Genomic DNA, 19353 nt, shown 5'->3' with positions numbered 1-19353 from the left:
TTAATATCGACATGGACCGGCATCCGTTGAGTGATTACCACTCACTAGTGGGTAAGGTCTTAAACCAGACAGAATGCTGGATGTGCTCACAGGTACCTCAAGGTCAGAGCAAGTCAGGATTAGTACCATACGCTTTAGCAATAGATGAGGTACTCGAATTACGGGGTGGGAGACCGGTGGACAAGAAATTCAATATTTCTAGGCCCCCTAGTTTGAAGCTCCACCAGTATCATGTAGATAGATCCTTATTATGTTTTAATATTTCCAATTAACGAAAACCGTGAATTTGGAAAGTGACGTGGAATAACCAGACAATGACCTTTTCACACAGAGCTGATAGGATACCCATAGACTCTGAACTTGTACGCCAAATAGCCAACAGTGGGAGGTATTTTCGATATAGGTATACTCGTGGAAGCAAGACCATGTGGGTTGGAAAAGTATTGCCAGGGTATTGTGCTCATATCATCCAGCCCGATACTTGTACTGAGCAGATGGGAGAACTGGGGATGGGTTTCTTTACTTGGAAAGTTTGTAATATGGTGATGTTATATTTTGTTCCCTATGTTCTCCCAGATGATGCCTATTTCATATGTGGGAGGAAGGCGTACAAGTGGCTTGCCCCGAGCTCAGAGGGATTGTGTTATATTGGGAGAGTACTGCCAGAGGTCATGACCATAACCCATGATAAGATGAAAGACGTTCACCGCAGTGCTCAGGCTCCTTATAATCATACTCATAATGAACATATCGTTAAGAGACACCTCATAGATAGGGCAGAGCACGCAGCCTCTGATTTGATCCACGAATCCACCGGGATTCAATTCCTTCTCGCATTAGACATCACCCGTACTGCCAGAGGAATTATAAATTATAGGTATATCGATGCGCTAGCGAACTTGATAGATAATATCACTGAGATGTATGACGACACCTTCAGGTATACGGGAAGGGAGGAACTGATTCAGCACAGGATGGTCCTAAATTATATCACAGCCGTGACAGGTGGGTACTGTGTTACTCTGGCAACTCAATATGGGGTGAAGTGCTGTACGTATATTACAAACAGCACTGATGACCCAATGGAGATTATCGATCAAAAGATGGACGATATCTTACAGTTGAAGTGGGAGTTCAGGAGGAAACACAACCTTACCTTGGCGACTGTGAGTAATGAACTGACCGGCTGGGTCTCATGGTTGAACCCACGAAATTGATTCTCAGGTTTAGGAGAGTGGGCTCAAATGTTATTATGAGTGTAGGGAAGTTTCTCCTTTGTATCCTGGGAGTCGTCATAATTATTGGTTTGATATTTAGGTGTGTTCGAATTCTGACGCGGCGCAAGCACGGAAAAAAATTGATGCGTCTAAGCAGCAAGAGTGCTGTTATAGCAGCAGATTTAATTTATGACCCATCCATAGAGACAGTGTTATGATAAGGATTGTAAAATAATTTCATGGCCTGTTTCTTTCACCCGTTTCTCTTGTGTTTCCCCCTCTGCCCAGATACATCCATCCGGAAAAGACATCTGCCCTACCCAAAATGTTTATGTGAATGTATTTTAGATATGTGTCTTATCTTCATCTCTGCAACCTCCAGTTAATAGCACACATAGTCGACAGGTGATATCCACATATACTAGCACTCACATATGTCTCCCCTCCGTGTATCATCAACTAAATGTGCACCCCATTTGTTGGAACAATCCGACAAGAGCTCGGTAGTGTTTGTTGGCCCATTTACAGACTCTTAGTACGGGATGAGAAGGATTTGATGTATAATTTGCAATACCTCGAAGCTTATTTAGAACATATAAGGCACGATGATACAAGCCCCTCAGACACGGATTCATACATACATGCTTTTTACTATCCCACTAGGTCATACATTTCCTACCTACCCCTCTCTCCCGACTATCCAAACTTCTGTAGATATTATGTAGATATTTTTCTGTTTAGTGATTAGATAGTGGCAGTTATTGGTGACTGCCAAAGGGTGGACTGTCAAAGTCGAAAAATATTGCAGTACACACATCACGTACAAACAACACACAGATGGCCTCCGCGCATGTACTTGTTCTGCTGTGCGTGCACATATTCGCAATTTGCGTATGGTCGCTCCCGCGGTCGTGCGTATCAGCGCGTGTTATGGGTATTTACGGTAGAGTTTGTGAACGCATGGAGAGCTATCAAAACACATTACATATTTAATCCAAATAGTGCACAAAGTACACATAGTCCCCCTGCACCACATATGAAATTAACAACAGTTTAAATGGTTTCAGAACAAAGGGATTCACCTTTACAGAATAGGAGGGGACAGAACAAGGTCATAAGGTGGTGTTTGGTATCCAGCTGTAGGGTATTTTAAGGGTAACATTCCGGAGTTGGTTTGAGGAAGATCGCATTTTCCTGCGGATAGTTATGTGCAGAAGCAGAATATAGAAACTGTATTTACTGTACATTATGTATGCGGCGGGAATCCAGAGGAGACCACCCACAAGAGCAGTTGGGAAAGAGATCGCCTACCTATTCAAACCGACCTATGACCTCTCCTGTACTGTAAAAGTGCATTCCTGTGTCCAATGGACAAAGGGATTACAGTATCTATTGTATTGCTTTCGGAAGAAGTGTATAAAGAGAGCCTGCTTCTGGCCTGGTAAGACACAAGACTCACAAAGTTATCTATTTGATGACCGAGGACCGGGCCGGGAAGCGCAAGTGAATCTACTCAAGTATGTACCATTGAATGTAGCCATTTACTCTGTTATATTGTATTGTATTATTTGTATTGTAACCCCCTTTCAGCAATAATCCACTGTGGTGTCGGAACCCAGCGGTTAAATCACAATTGGTGTCGTGTCTTCATTGCCCTGCCAAGGTTTAAAGTGTTTTATCATTGCATTGCATTACTGTGAAGGTTTAAAGTGTATCTCTGGGTGTGTGTGCGCGCTGTGTGTACTTTGTACCCCCAGCGCGGCGTTTGTACGCTAAGTCCGTACAGTGATACGGGACTCCGTACGCAAACAGTGTATAAAGTACGTAGCGTGTGTACTAAGTTTAGCAGCGGCTCCATGGTAAAGTGTATTCTAAGTGTGTATAAGGTACAGCTTTCTTTCCTGTAAGATAATCAACATTATCACTTGCCTGTATCAGGGTAGGGATATCCTTGTTCGTAATGCCCCAAAGAGCTAAGATCTGGTGTTCAACCTCCTTGCCATCAAGCGTAGCCGCGGTAAGTCTTGATAAGCGAACAACCCCTGCTGCAGCAGGTCCTCCTGAAAAGGAAGAGGCCTCGGATCTTCCAGCAGTAGATTCAAAATATCCGTGTACCAAGCCCTTCTTGGCCAGTCCGGAGCAATGAGGATTGCTTGAACTCTTGTTCTCCTTATGAGCTTTAGAATCCTTGGAATTAGGAAGGAACACCCACGGAGTTACCAGGGCGTCCACCGCCACAGCTTGCGGGTCTCTTGACCTGGCGCAATACCTCAGAAGTTTTTTGTTGAGGCAGGAGGCCATCATGTCAATTTGAGGAACCCCCCAAAGACTGGTCACCTCCGTGAACACCTCCAGATGGAGGCCCCACTCTCCTGGATGGAGATCGTGTCTGCTGAGGAAGTCCGCTTCCCAGTCGTCCACTCCCGGAATGAAAATTGCTGACAGTGCTAACGCGTGCTTTTCTGCCCAGAAGATGATTCTTGTCGCCTTTGACATTGCAGTTCTGCTCTTTGTTCCGCCTTGTCGGTTTATGTAGGCCACTGTCGTTACATTGTCCGACTGCACTAGAAGAAGATGTGTCGCTTGGAGAAGACCGTTGTATACGGCTCTTAGTTGCAGAATGTTTATTGGAAGACTGGATTCCAGACTTGACCACCTTCCTTGGAAGGTTTCCCCTTGAGTGACTGCACCCCAGCCCTGGAGACTTGCATCCGTAGTTAGAAGGATCCAATCCTGAATCCCGTACCTGCGGCCCTCCAGAAGGTGAGGCAATTGTAGCCAACAGAGGAGTGAAATCCTTGCTTTCGGCGACAGACGTATCCTCAGGTGCATATGTAGATGAGAACCCGACCACTTGTCTAGGAGATTCAATTGGAAGGATCGAGCATGAAACCTTCCAAACTGCAGAGCCTCGTAAGAGGCAACCATCTTCCCCAGAAGACGAATGCACTGATGAATCGATACCTTGGCTGGCATCAGGACATCCCGAACTATTGATTGTATCACCAACGCTTTTTCCACAGGGAGAAACACCCTCTGCACTTCTGTGTCGAGGATCATCCCCAGGAAAGACAATCTCCTTGTCGGTTCCAAATGTGACTTTGGAAGGTTCAGGATCCAACCATGGACCCAGAGCAGATGAGTCGTGAGAGCAATGGACTGCAACAGCTTCTCCCTGGATGACGCCTTTATCAGCAGATCATCCAGGTATGGAATTATGTTCACTCCCTGCCTGCGGAGAACCATCATCTCTGCCATTACCTTGGTGAACACCCTCTGCGCCGTGGAAAGACCGAATGGCAGTGCCTGAAACTGATAGTGACTGTCTAACAGTGCAAATCTGAGATAAGCCTGGTGCAGAGGCCAAATCGGAATGTGGAGATACGTATCCTTGATAACAAGGGATACTAGAAACTCCCCCTCTTCCAGACCTGAGATCACCGCTCTCAGAGACTCCATTTTAGATTTGAACTCCCTTAGATAAGGGTTTAGCGATTTTAAGTTCAAAATTGGTCTGACCGAACCATCCGGTTTCAGTACCACGAAAAGGTTTGAATAGTAACCCACGTTGTACAAATGAGGTGGAACTGGAACAATGACCTCTGACTTTTCCAATTTTTGGATAGCTTCCAGTTTGACATTTCTATCTGTCAGTACAGCTGGCAAGCCTGATTTGAAGAATCGGTGAGGTGGGGTTTCTGGTTTCTTGAAACTCCAGTTTGTACCCCTGGGACACAATATACTGTACCCAGGGGTCCAGGCCGGACAACACTCAGACGTGGCTGAAACGTCTTAGTCTTGCCCCCACCAGCCCATGCCCCAGGCTGTGTGGTCCACCATCATGCTGAGGATTTTGAGGTACCAGAAGGGTGCAGGCTTTTTGTATTTTGCCCGCCCACCTCTAAAGAAGGTGGTAGGAGGCTTGGACTTTTTTGTCTTAGCGGTCCAAAATGACTGTGATGCAAAAAAAGAAAAGGGTTTCTTCGTAGGAGGAGTAGCTGAGGGAAGAAAAGGTGACTTACCCACGGTTGCCATGGAAATCCACGCATCCAATGCTTCCCCAAACAGAGCCTGACCTGTGTAGGGTAGGTTCTCCACACTCCTGGATTCCGCGTCTGCAGACCACTGGCGTAGCCAGAGTCCCTTGCGAGCTGAGACAGACATGGAAGACATTCTTGCAGTCAGCGTACCCAGGTCCTTCATGGATTCCACCATGAACCCCGCAGAATCCGGTTTGTTACGTAAAAATAATGCAATGTCACTTCTATCCATTGAACCCAAATCCTCTAGTAACGAGCCTGACCACTTTACTATAGCTTTATAGATCCATGCGCAGGTAATAATAGGCCTCAGCGCCACCCCTGAAGCAGTGTATATGGATTTGAGCGTAGTGTCAATCTTACGATCAGCCGCTCCTTTTAACGCGGTAGATCCAGGGACAGGTAAAAACACCTTTTTCGACAGTTTGGAAACAGATGCGTCAACTATGGGTGGGTTTTCCCATTTTTTTTCTATCTTCCTCAGGGAAGGGAAAAGGAACCACAATCCTTTTGGGAATCTGGAATTTTTTCTCCGGGTTTTCCCAGGATTTTTCAGATAAAGTGTTAAATTCTTTAGACGTAGAGAAGGTTAGCGAGGCTTTCTTATGGTCTATGAAGTAAGCCTCCTCAACCTGCTCAGGTGTTGTGTCAGTAATATTTAACACATCTCTAATGGCCTCAATCATTAGCTGCACCCCTTTTACAAGGGATGCCGCCCCCCTCAGCACCTCCACATCACCGTCTGCCGTGTCAGAGTCGGTATCTGTGTCATCTTGCGTAATCTGGGCAAGTGCACGTTTCTGTGGGTGTATGCTAGGGGATTTTGAAGGAATAGGAACAGAACCTGACCAAACTGCCATAGACTTCTTTAAAACCTGAGTTTCAGTCTCAGTATGAGCCACCCTAGTAGAAATCCGAGAGATCATGCCCTTAATAGAGGTTAACCACTCAGGATCATTAATAGGGATCTGAGACAAGAAATTACAGTCCTGTGTACATGGAATGGATTCCTCCTGAGAGGAAATGTCCTCTGCAGCATAAGACACAGAGTTCCTAGACATGGCTATGTGAGACAACAAACACCCACACACACACACACACAGGGAAAAGTCATACCCAGTTTCCCTCCAAGTATGCCACAGAGAAACACAGATTGGAGCCAACCCACACACACAGCGCTTCCTAGGTAGATATAATACAACTACCTGGCGCTTACTGTGTGCCTTAATAGACTAAACAGTATTTACACAGCCTCCCCCCCTTCCACAACCCCCTGGTATCGCACAGGATAGCTGGAGTTGCTTGGTGGGACAGCTCTCCCTGTCAGCGTCTCTGTACAAAATCTGCAGGCAGGAAAATGGTGCTGAACGCTGCTGGGTCCGCTCTAAGGAGAAGCTCCGCCCCCTGAACATGGCGCTGCTTCCCGCTTTTCATTTCTTTATACTGGTCTGAGGAGTTGTGCTGTCAGCGTTACCGAGGTCCCTGACAGCCTTGGTGACCAGTGTAGGGTTTAGGCGCTGGCTCTAGGTGCCCCTCACAGCGCCGCACTATGTACCGCTGAACCTCCGGAGCGCAGTTAATACTGCGTGCCCACCGTGTTGCCGCCATCTTCACACCGGCTCCCCGCCTGCTATGAGGGGCTGGTGACTCACTCGCCACCGGAATCTTCTGGCTCTGTTAGGGGGTGGCAGCAGTGAGCGGTCGCCTGGGGCGGCTAACGATCATCTCCCTCAGGAGCGCAGTGTCCTGTCAGCGGAGATAGTGGCTCGAACCCCGCGGGGGGGACACTAATCCCCCCACGAAGTAGGGAGGCTGTTGCCGGCAGCCTCCCTGTGCCTAACTCTAACAAAAAACAATAAAACTAGAAAAACTCATATGGAGCTTCCCTAGCTGTGACCGGCTCCTCCGGGCACATTTTCTAAACTGAGTCTGGTAGGAGGGACATAGAGGGAAGAGCCAGCCCACAATCTCACACTCTTAAAGTGCCAATGGTTCTTAGTGGACCCCATAGTACTAATGTGGACCCCAGAATCCTCTAGGACGTAAGAGAAACATAGGTTTTTATTTTTCATGGAAATGGTACCAATAAATTTATGATGAATGTAAATGTGCACTATGCGCTACTAAACTGATGGAATAATACTGCTGCTTATGGATCATGTGACAGTTTCCCTACACTACATCATGGGAACCAATGGAGAGACTGCAGTATGTTAACAGTAGTTTAGTTGTCTGGAGTCGTAAAAGTCCTTATTTCATTTTGCATTAATAAAGTAATGTTTGTTTTTTATTTTAATTACGTTACTGTTGGCTACAAGGAGATGTTAAAGTTAATTATGTTATACCACAGTTGGGAAGTTATTATATATGAAAAAAATAATTAGAATATAGTATAAACAGTTATATGCAGAGAACATCCTGGTAATCTAGGATACCAGTTATTAGGACCCATTATTTAGGTCAGAACTCAGAGACTGAGAAACAATGTAGACAAAAAAAAAAGGTACCACATTATATATAAAGAATCACGTTACCATTTCCATAAATTTGAGTAGAGATTCTCTGTTATTCTCCCACTCCTCAGCCAATGCAGAAGCAGGGGGGTATTTGCAGCAAGACAGCTCAAACGTCACTTCCAAGCAATTTCCCCATAGATAGTTGTAATCCTGCATCCCACCTGCATAGGGCACACATTACACTTTCAGTACCAAAGATATCCAACAAAACAAAAAACATTTGCAATTAGAATAAGAATCAGGATAAACAGTTACTTAAGGAACATAAGAGTTTAACATCTATTCATTTATAACAAGTGAAATGAATGAGGATATGTGAAAGATTATAAAATAGTCATCATGTTACTGCAATGCCAGAAGTGCATAAAGAGTTATAAATGTAATAATTAACATCAATGACCAGCATCCCAGAGCTTTTATTGTTCTAACTTTTATTTCCATTAACCAAGTGGTTTGCAGTAGACATCATATATTTACTTGTTTATAAACTCAGAACCGGGGAAAATGATTTGTTGTCTATAAAGGCATGTGTAATTTAATGAATTCCCCAGAAGATACAAGGATCTATCTAGCAAGCCCCCCCCCCCCCCCCCCCCCCCACCCCACTCCACCCAGATTACACATGGAAGAAACCAGAATCTACAGAATCTTGTTTCATAAAAACTGTATAACAAATCTGTGCATATAAAAGCTGCAAAGTAAGGATACTGATTGGCTCCAAATGTATTCCACAGCACGTCAACAAACCCAAATATACAGCCAGTGTCATTAAGAACTATCTTCAGAGTAGAGAAGAACAAGGAGTCCTGGAATTGCCAGCCCCCACAAGAGCCCTGATCTTAACATCATCTAGTCTGTCTGGGATTACATGAAGAGACAGAAGGATTTCAGCAAACCTACAACCACAGAAGACCTGTGGTTAGTTCTCCAAGATGTTTAGAACAACCTCCCTGTAAAGTTCCTTCAAAAAACTGTGTGCAAGTGTAACTAGAAGAATTAATGCTGTTTTGAAGCAATTTGCTGTTTTGAAAGCAAAGGCTGGTCACATAAATATTGATTTGATTCAGATTTAACTTCTGTTTCACTTTGCATTTTGTAAATTGCTAAAAATAAACTATTAACACTTCTATTTTTGAAAGGATTCTTACTTTAAAGCTTTTTTCCCCACACGCGGACTTGTGTACAGAAGATTCAGTAACCTGGATGGACTGGCCAGCTCAGAGTCCAGATTTTAACCCTATTGACAACCTCTGAGACGAATTGGAGCGACAGGTGCGCTCTAGACAGACTCAACCTTTTTCAGTGTCACAGTTGGTCACTGGTATAAAGTACTGACATCAACAAGATTTTATTAAACTACTTGCTGTCACTGTCCAATCACTTTTGTCTACATCATAGTGTATATAGTTAAATCCAGCAAGTCTGCACACTCAAACTAGCTACAAATGTGGGTGCATTATCACACAGAATGTAAATAGCAGCATTTTCCAGATTAGCACACAAAGTCATTTAAAAAAAAAAAAAAATGTTTATAGCATCATAAGCCACATATTGTACATGTCAAAAATGACATTAGCTCACAAAAATAAGATTTTACTTACCGATAAATCTATTTCTCGTAGTCCGTAGTGGATGCTGGGGACTCCGTCAGGACCATGGGGATATAGCGGCTCCGCAGGAGACAGGGCACAATAATAAAAGCTTTAGGATCAGGTGGTGTGCACTGGCTCCTCCCCCTATGACCCTCCTCCAAGCCTCAGTTAGGATACTGTGCCCGGACGAGCGTGCATAATAAGGAAGGATATTGAATCCCGGGTAAGACTCATACCAGCCACACCAATCACACCGTACAACCTGTGATCTGAACCCAGTTAACAGTATGATAACAACGAAGGAGCCTCTGAAAAGATGGCTCACAACAAGAATAACCCGATTTTTGTAACAATAACTATGTACAAGTATTGCAGACAATCCGCACTTGGGATGGGCGCCCAGCATCCACTACGGACTACGAGAAATAGATTTATCGGTAAGTAAAATCTTATTTTCTCTGACGTCCTAGTGGATGCTGGGGACTCCGTCAGGACCATGGGGATTATACCAAAGCTCCCAAACGGGCGGGAGAGTGCGGATGACCCTGCAGCACCGAATGAGAGAACTCCATGTCCTCCTCAGCCAGGGTATCAAATTTGTAGAATTTAGCAAACGTGTTTTCCCCTGACCAAGTAACTGCTCGGCAAAGTTGTAAAGCCGAGACCCCTCGGGCAGTCGCCCAAGATGAGCCCCCTTCCTTTTGGAATGGGCTTTTTACCGATTTTGGCTGTGGCAGGCCTGCCACAGAATGTGTAAACTGAATTGTATTACAAATCCAGCGAGCAATCGTCTGCTTAGAAGCAGGAGCACCCATCTTGTTGGGCGCATACAGGCTAAACAGCGAGTCAGATTTTCTGACTCCAGCCTTCCTGGAAACATATTTTTCAGGGCCCTGACAACGTCAAGTAACTTGGAGTCCTCCAAGTCCCTAGTACCCGCAGGTACCACAATAGGTTGGTTCATGTGAAAAACAGAAAACACCTTAAGGAGAAATTGAGGACGAGTCCTCAATTCTGCCCTGTCAGAATGAAAAATTAAGTAAGGGCTTTATATATGATAAAGCCGCCAATTCTGACACACGCCTGGCTGAAGCCAGGGCTAATAGCATCGTCACCTTCCATGTGAGATAATTTAAGTCCACAGTGGTGAGTGGTTCAAACCAATGTGACTTTAGGAAACTCAAAACAACATTGAGATCCCAAGGTGCCACTGGGGCACAAAAGGAGGCTGTATATGCAGTACCCCTTTTACAAACATCTGAACGTCAGGCACTAAAGCCAGTTCTTTCTGGAAGAAATTCGACAGGGCCGAAATTTGAACCTTAATGGACCCTAATTTTAGGCCCATAGACAGTCCTGTTTTCAGGAAATGTAGGAAACGACCCAGTTGGAATTCCTCTGTAGGGGCCTTCTTGGCCCCACACCACGCAACATATCTTCGCCAAATGCGTGAAAATGTTTTGCGGTTACATCCTTCCTGTCTTCGACCAGGGTAGGGATGACTTCATCTGGAATGCCCTTTCAGGATCCGGCGTTCAACCGCCATGCCGTCAAACGCGGCCGCGGTAAGTCTTGGAACAGACAAGGCCCATGCTGGAGCAGGTCCTTTCTTAAAGGTAGAGGCCACGGGTCTTCCGTGAACATCTCTTGAAGTTTCGGGTACCAAGTCCTTCTTGGCCAATCCGGAACCACGAGTATCATTCTTACTCATCTCCCTCTTATGATTCTCAGTACTTTTTGTATGAGAGGCATAGGAGGGAACACATACTCTGACTGGTACATCCACAGTGTTACCAGAGCGTCCACCGCTATTGCCTGAGGGTCCCTTGACCTGGCGCAATATCTAGTTTTTTGTTCAGGCGGGACGCCATCATGTCCACCTTTGGTTTTTCACAACGGTTTACAATCATGTGGAAGACTTCCCGATGAAGTCCCCACTCTCCCGGGTGGAGGTCATGCCTGCTGAGGAAGTCTGCTTCCCAGTTTTCCACTCCCGGAATGAACACTGCTGAGAGTTTCTGCCATTTCCCTCCTGCTTCTTGTGCCGCCCTGTCTGTTTACGTGGGCGACTGCCGTGATGTTGTCCCACTGGATCAATACCGGCTGACCTTGAAGCAGAGGTCTTGCTAAGCTTAGAGCATTGTAAATTGCCCTTAGCTCCAGTATATTTATGTGGAGAGAAGTCTCCAGACTCGATCACACTCTCTGGAAATTTTTTCCTTGTGTGACTGCTCCCCAGCCACTCAGGCTGGCATCCGTGGTCACCAGGACCCAGTCCTGAATGCCGAATCTGCGGCCCTTTCATAGATGAGCACTCTGCAGCCACCGCAGAAGAAACACCCTTGTCCTTGGAGACAGGGTTATCCGCTGATGCATCTGAAGATGCGATCCGGACCATTTTTCCAGCAGATCCCACGTAAAGGTTCTTGCGTGAAATCTACCGAATGGGATCGCTTTGTAAGAAACCACCATTTTTCACAGAATCCTTGTGCAATGATGCACTGATACTTTTCCTGGTTTTAGGAGGTTCCTGACTAGCTCGGATAACTCCCTGGCTTTCTTCTCCGGGAGAAAACATCCTTTTCTGGACTGTGTCCAGAATCATCCCTAGGAACAGTAGACGTGTCGTCGGAAAAAACTGCGATTTTGGAATATTTAGAATCCACTCGTGCTGTCGTAGAACTACTTAAGATAGTGCTACTCCGACCTCCAACTGTTCTCTGGACCTTGCCCTTATCAGGAAAGCGTCCATATTTCTTTTAAGAAGAATCATCATTTCGGCCATTACCTTGGTAAAGACCCGGGGTGCCGTGGACAATCCAAACGGCAGCGTCTGAACTGATAGTGACAGTTCTGTACCACGAACCTGAGGTACCCTTGGTGAGAAGGGCAAATTTGGACATGTAGGTAAGCGTCCCTGATATCCAGTGACACCATATCGTCCCCTTCTTCCTGGTTCGCTATCACTGCTCTGAGTGACTCCATCTTGATTTGAACGCTTGTATGTAAGTGTTCAAATATTTCAGATCTCACCTAGCCGTCTGGCTTCAGTACCACAATATAGTGTGGAATAATACCCCTTCCCTTGTTGTAGAAGGGGTACTTTGATTATCACCTGCTGGGAATACAGCCTGTGAATTGTTCCCAATACTGCCTCCCTGTCGGAGGGAGACGTTGGTAAAGCAGACTTCAGGAACTTGTGAGGGGGAGACGTCTCGAATTTCCAATGTACACCTGGGATACTACGTGTAGGATCCAGGAGTCCACTTGTGAGTGAGCCCACTGCGTGCTGAAACTCTTGAGATGACCCCCTACCGCACCTGAGTCCGCTTGTACGGCCCCAGCGTCATGCTGCGGACTTGGCAGAAGCTGTGGAGGGCTTCTGTTCCTGGGAATGGGCTGCCTGCTGCAGTCTTCTTCCCTTTCCTCTACCCCTGGGCAGATATGACTGGCCCTTTTGCCCGCCTGCCCTTATGGGGACGAAAGGACTGAGACTGAAAAGACTGTGTCCTTTTCTGCTGAGATGTGACTTGGGGTAACAAAAGGTGGATTTTTCAGCTGTTGCCATGGCCACCAGGTCCGATGGACCGCCCCTTTATACGGCACTACTTCCATGTGCCGTCTGGAATCTGCATCACCTGACCACTGTCGTCTGGCAGATATGGACATCACATTTACTCTTGATGCCAGAATGCAAATATCCCTCTGCGCATCTCGCATATATAGAAATGCATCCTTAAAATGCTCTATAGTCAATAAAATCTTGTCCCTGTCAAGGGTATCAATATTTTCAGTCAGGAAATCCGACCAAGCCCCCTCAGCGCTGCACATCCAGGCTGAGGCGATTGCTGGTCGTAGTATAACACCAGTATATGTGTATATACTTTTAGGATATTTTTCAGCTTCCTATCAGCTGGCTCCTTGAGGGCTGCCGTATCTGGAGACGGTAACGCCACTTGTTTTTATAAGCGTGTGAGCGCCTTATTCACCCTAAGGTGTGTTTCCCAACTCGCCCTAACTTCTGGCGGGAAAGGGTATACCGCCAATAATTTTCTATCGGAGGAAACCCACGTATCATCACACACTTCATTTAATTTATCTGATTCAGGAAAAACTACAAGTAGTTTATTCACACCCTACATAATACCCTTATTTGTGGTACTTGTAGTATCAGAAATATGTAACACCTCCTTCATTGCCCTTAACATGAAACGTGTGGCCCTAAAGGAAAATACGTTTGTTTCTTCACCGTCGACACTGGAGTCAGTGTCCGTGTCTGTGTCTGTGTCGACCGACTGAGGTAAATGGGCGTTTTTACAAGCCCCTGACGGTGTCCGAGACGCCTGGACAGGTACTAATTTGTTTGCCGGCCGTCTCATGTCGTCAACCGACCTTGCAGCGTGTTGACATTATCACGTAATTCCTAAATAAGCCATCCATTCCAGTGTCGACTCCCTAGAGAGTGACATCACCAATACAGGCAATTTGCTCCGCCTCCTCACCAACATCGTCCTCCTACATGTCGACACACACGTACCGACACACAGCACACACACAGGGAATGCTCTGACAGAGGACAGGACCCCACTAGCCCTTTGGGGAGACAGAGGGAGAGTTTGCCAGCACACACCAAAAACGCTATAATTATACAGGGACAACCCCTTATACAAGTGTTTTCCCTTATAGCATTTTTATATATGTAATCATATCGCCAAATAAGTGCCCCCCCTCTCTGTTTTATGCAGGGGAGAGCCTGGGAGCCTTCCTCACAGCAGAGCTGAGCAGGAAAATGGCGCCGTGTGCTGAGGAGAATAGGCCCCGCCCCCTTTTCGGCGGGCTCTTCTCCCGGAGTTTGTGAGATCTGGCAGGGGTTAAATACATCCATATAGCCTCAAGGGCTAAATGTGATGTATTTTAGCCATAAAAAGGTATTATACATTGCTGCCCAGGGCGCCCCCCCCAGCGCCCTGCACCCTCAGTGACAGTTGGTGACTGTTGGTGAAGTGTGCTGACAACAATGGCGCACAGCTGCAGTGCTGTGCGCTACCTTATGAAGACAAAGTCTTCTGCCGCCTGTTTCTGAACCTCTGGACCTCTTCAACTTCGGCATCTGCAAGGGGGGTCGGCGGCACGGCTCCGGGACGAACCCCAGGGTGAGACCTGTGTTCCGACTCCCTCTGGAGCTAATGGTGTCCAGTAGCCTAAGAAGCAAATCCATCCTGCACGCAGGTGAGTTTTCTTCTCTCCCCTAAGTCCCTCGTAGCAGTGAGCCTGTTGCCAGCAGGACTCACTGAAAATAAAAAACCTAACTTACACTTTTATTCTAAGCAGCTCAGGAGAGCCACCTAGATTGCACCCTTCTCGTCGGGCACAAAAATCTAACTGAGGCTTGGAGGAGGGTCATAGGGGGAGGAGCCAGTGCACACCACCTGATCCTAAAGCTTTTATTATTGTGCCCTGTCTCCTGCGGAGCCGCTATATCCCCATGGTCCTGACGGAGTCCCCAGCATCCACTAGGACGTCAGAGAAAGTACAATAGTGCATAACTGTGCAAAAAAAATCCAGCAGGCTTGAATACTTATCAACAGCCATATAGCAGATATGGCTGTTAGAGTAACGGAGGGGATCCGGTCTCTAGGTCTACACTATCTAGGTCGACAGGGTCTCTAGGTCGACAGGTCAAAAGGCCAACATGAGTTTTTCACGATTTTTTTTTTTTTACCTTTTCATACCTAACGATCAACGTGGCCTATGACTGGAACGGTAATCTGCCCTTTGGTACCTTGCCCGAAGCTGCGAGGGGACGCGGTGCACTAATTGGGGTTCCCAGTCACTCTACGAAGAAAACTACACCAAAGAAACATAAAAAACTCATGTCGACCTTTTGACCTGTCGACCTAGACCATGTTGACCTAGTTATTGTCAACCAATAGTGGTCGACCTAGTTACTATCTACCTTCCATACCACACCTGTAACGGAGACATCAGACTGGAAGCCCTTAGCCCAACAGATGTCTCGATGCCCCCAGGCACCTTCATCCAGGGGTAGCAAACCAGATACAGATACAACAACTGTCGGGCTAAGGGTTTCCAGTCTGATGCCTCATTTACTCTAACAATATGGCTGTTGAGTACACAAGCCTGTTTGAATTTTCTGTTTCTCCAAATAGTTTGTTTCAGTAAATGCTCCTTATGGCCTCATTGGTCTGAGCATGAGATAATCTATCCTGTGCAAGTGTGTTACATTCTCAGCAGCATTGTCACATACCCTCCTCTGTGAGTTTCCAGTTATAATGAACCCTTAGGTGAAATGCATCCCTTAAAGTGATTGCAAATGCTGCTTCCTGGGCTGGACGTCTCGTAAGATTGACGACGTGAATTATCAGAATTCAGACGGAGCATGATTGTGGGTGCCTAACAGATGGTACATGCAATTTTCAAAGCTGTGTGGACATTCAACATTCCTCGTGCTGCGGTGCCACATGTGTACTGGGAATACCCCGTAAAAGGCATTACCACCGTGGCCTACCACGGGTGCTTAATGATAGTGACCTGCAGCGTCTGGCTAGACTTGTCCGTGGTAACAGACAAACGACACTGGCTCAAATCACATCTGCATTCTATGCAGGATGTACCAGACACATTCAGCACGTCAGTGGAGCGTTCTTTAGCTTCCATGGAATATGGGAGCAGAACACCCATCAGAGTGCACTTGTTAACACTACGACACCAGACACAGCACTTTACCTGGTCTCGAGACGCTGCTAATTGGACCCTGAAGGACTGGCAACAGTGGTGTGGTCCGATGAGTCAGTTCCATATATCTGACTGAGGGTAGGGTTCTAGTGTGGTGCGGTATGCAGTCACTATATCGGCTGTCGGGATCCTGGTGTTCAGGAGACCAGTGATAAGCTGCCAGATGGTATCCTGACAAGTGCTCGGTATTCCCACTTGGTTGGTGGGTCTACGCCATGAACAGAGTGGGAATAGAACCTGTGGCGAGCGCATCGAGTCCATGAGGGGACTCGCTGCCCCACTGACAGGATTCCGGCAGACGGGATGCCGCTGTCGGTATAGTGACAGCCGGCATCCTGCCTGCCTGGATTTAATATTTATTCCTGTGGAGCAGACCCCATGATGCCATGAACCCCAGTTGTCAACAAGGCACCATGCATGATGGTGGTGGCTCCATAACCTTTATATATTCACATTTGTCTGCATAAACTCTGATCATTCATTTCACCTAGCAGATGAGTTGCACAGCACTAGTATAATACTACCTAATACTACTTAGCGCTGACCTCCATCAACTTATCAGTTGATACCTACCAATATTGCTCTGTGAGGGAATTGGGTAACCCTAAGGTCTAGCAGCTGAAATACAATCCCCCAGTAATACTTGGAAGGGCTGTCCTAGCCACATTTTTTTTTTTCATACGTGGCTATATAATGGTGTGACGTGTGTTCAAGTGGAATAGGTTGGGTCAGTCTGTACATGTCATTGAACTACATGTAGCCCCACAACGATGGAATATTCCAGCAGGATAATGTACCGTGTCATCTGTCCCAAGTTGTCCAGAATTGGTTCGAGGAGCATTCTGTAGAGTTCCAATGAATGGCGTGTCCATCACATTGGCTCATCATATTTCTAATCAAGCATTTATGGAATGTGGTGGATAGGACCATTCACATCCAAGATACTGCTCCTCCAGTTGTGTCCTGCTATATCATTGCTGCAGACTTATTATATAGCCCTTCTAGTCACGCCTAGTCGTGAACGTGTTTACTTATGCTGGGCATCTTTTTGTGCACTCTCTGAAAATGCGTCTTATATGCACAATCAGACTCTGCTGATTAAAATATGTGGCATGCCTATATTCTGTGTTATATATGCCTGCAAAATGCTTCATTCCAGTGCTTTCCTAGAAAACATTTTGAATGCTTATAAATCCGCAGCTGCACGAAGAATATAGGCATGCTACAAAATAAAAACATTTTTATTAAATAGTTTTTTTATTGATTTTTCAAACTTATATTTAACATTTTGTAACATTACAAAACAAAGTAAAAAATAAAATAAAATAAAAAGTACAAGTTAGCAGCCAGACTATCTTGTGGTCTCATTTCGAAACGTTGGAAAATAATTATAATTTAGACAGACATATACACATCTTGGTCATATAAATATGTGCATTGTTGGATGTGAACAAATAATTACACTTAGATTAAATTTTCATCACGACCTATATGTAGTGGGTGAAATTACTACGTATCAAAATAACACTCCGTATGCTGCACCCTGCACAGAAACAATATGGCCTACACAAATCTAAATCTCTCTGCACGTTACATCTGCCCCACCTGCAGTGCAGCATGACTGCACAGTTGTGTGCTTTTTTGGTTTTGCTAATAAACCTGTAATCAGGCCCAGAATCCATTCTTTCAGATTTTTATCTTGGTTGTTGACATACATTCTACATATAGGGGTATATTCAATTCAAGTCGGATCCTTTCCAACAAGCATTGTCGGATAGGATCCAACAAAGCACTCTTCAATGACCGGCCAAATCTGACTGTCGGATTGGCCGTGCCGGTGTCCCATCCGTGCTGCTGCTGTGTGACCCACTCCTCCTCCAAACTCGTCCTCAGCAGGGAACGCTGCCGGGAGAGAGGAGCCTGGCCGGGGAGACGCCTGCCTGAGGTACCAGCCATGTGCCCTGCTGCCCCTATAGCCCGCCGTCTCTTCCACCCACCCTGTATATGTATGTATATATATATATGTGTGTATATATAATATATATATATATATATATATATATATATATATATATATATATATATATATACACACACACACACACACACATACATACATACGTGAAAGCCCTCACTCACTGCTGACTGACTGAGCCCTTACTAATTCTCTTACCTCCCGATATGTAAGGAAGCTGAAATTTAATATAGGTGTTCTTTAGGGGTAAAGGGGGGGGGAGAATAGGAAAACTATGTAATGAGAATTTTACTTAACCTCCCGTAAGGGGATAAAAAGGTGGTTGACATAATGACGTCTTCACAGATGCGTGGCTTGCGTAACTATAACGACCGCTCAGACAATTCTATCAAAATTTGGATTGCATCTCCAGTGTGTAAAATGTGACAAATTACAAAAATGGTCCTGTCACTTTTTGCCGTATCTGCTACGGCTGCACTTCGTGTAACGCCAAGAACCATGGATTAATATTTACTTACATTAAGAAGTCTCAAATTTACATGTCTTTAGATTTACCAAATTGTTAACACTCATTTACAACCGTGAAAATCAGAAACTCCCGTGCAAAGAACAGATATAACAGCTAGTAGCTCTATAAAATTAGGTAGAGTTGTAACATGTCTGCTATGTTCTCTGCATTTCATTACAGAGCAAAAACAAATCTGCCTAAAAGGTTTATAAAGTACAAAGCTTGTAGCTACTTGCACAACTGTATATTATGTGTGTTGGGTTATGGTATTTGTTTTACTCCATTAATTAGTTCTTAATCCTTGGAGCAGCCATTGGGTCAGGATGGAAGCGGCCAAAATGTATATTCATGATTCATTTTTGTCTTCATTTCCGAGGACATAAAATAAATAAATGACAAGCCAAAAATAAATACAGCAAACCATATACGGTAAATAAATGTTCATCCTCTCTACTTGGTTATTGGCCTGCTGCAGTTTAAAGGATTAGTGAAGCTGTACATAAAAATGTATTATTACCATATATTTTTAGAGCAATGGGTAATCAAAGCATCAATCAACATTGATCTGCAGCCCTTTGCTCCATGTTTGCCCTAGATTCTCTAAGTTACCACTGTCCCCTAGTTCAGGACATTCTATCTACCGTTTACTCTCTCCTCCTGTCATACAGGCGACTTCCTATTCCAGGCCTGGCCAACCTGCGTCTCTCTACATCCCAGCATCCCCTGCTAGAGTTCTAGCATTTCCTAAT

General features: G+C 45.4%; 1 protein-coding gene across 1 annotated transcript in view; it reads right to left on the bottom strand.

Moving 5' to 3' along the window:
- Window positions 1–19353, bottom strand: part of CPD (carboxypeptidase D) — a 253732-nt gene that overhangs the window by 141338 nt on the left and 93041 nt on the right. Inside the window, exon 3 of the mRNA XM_063955962.1 lies at window positions 7792–7934. Coding sequence (XP_063812032.1) covers window positions 7792–7934 — 143 coding nt within the window. The remainder of the gene's footprint in view (window positions 1–7791; window positions 7935–19353) is intronic.

Source organism: Pseudophryne corroboree, chromosome 2, assembly GCF_028390025.1.
Source record: "Pseudophryne corroboree isolate aPseCor3 chromosome 2, aPseCor3.hap2, whole genome shotgun sequence".
In the NCBI taxonomy this organism is placed as follows: Eukaryota; Metazoa; Chordata; class Amphibia; order Anura; family Myobatrachidae; genus Pseudophryne; species Pseudophryne corroboree.
This window is presented reverse-complemented; position numbering and strand designations above follow the sequence as displayed.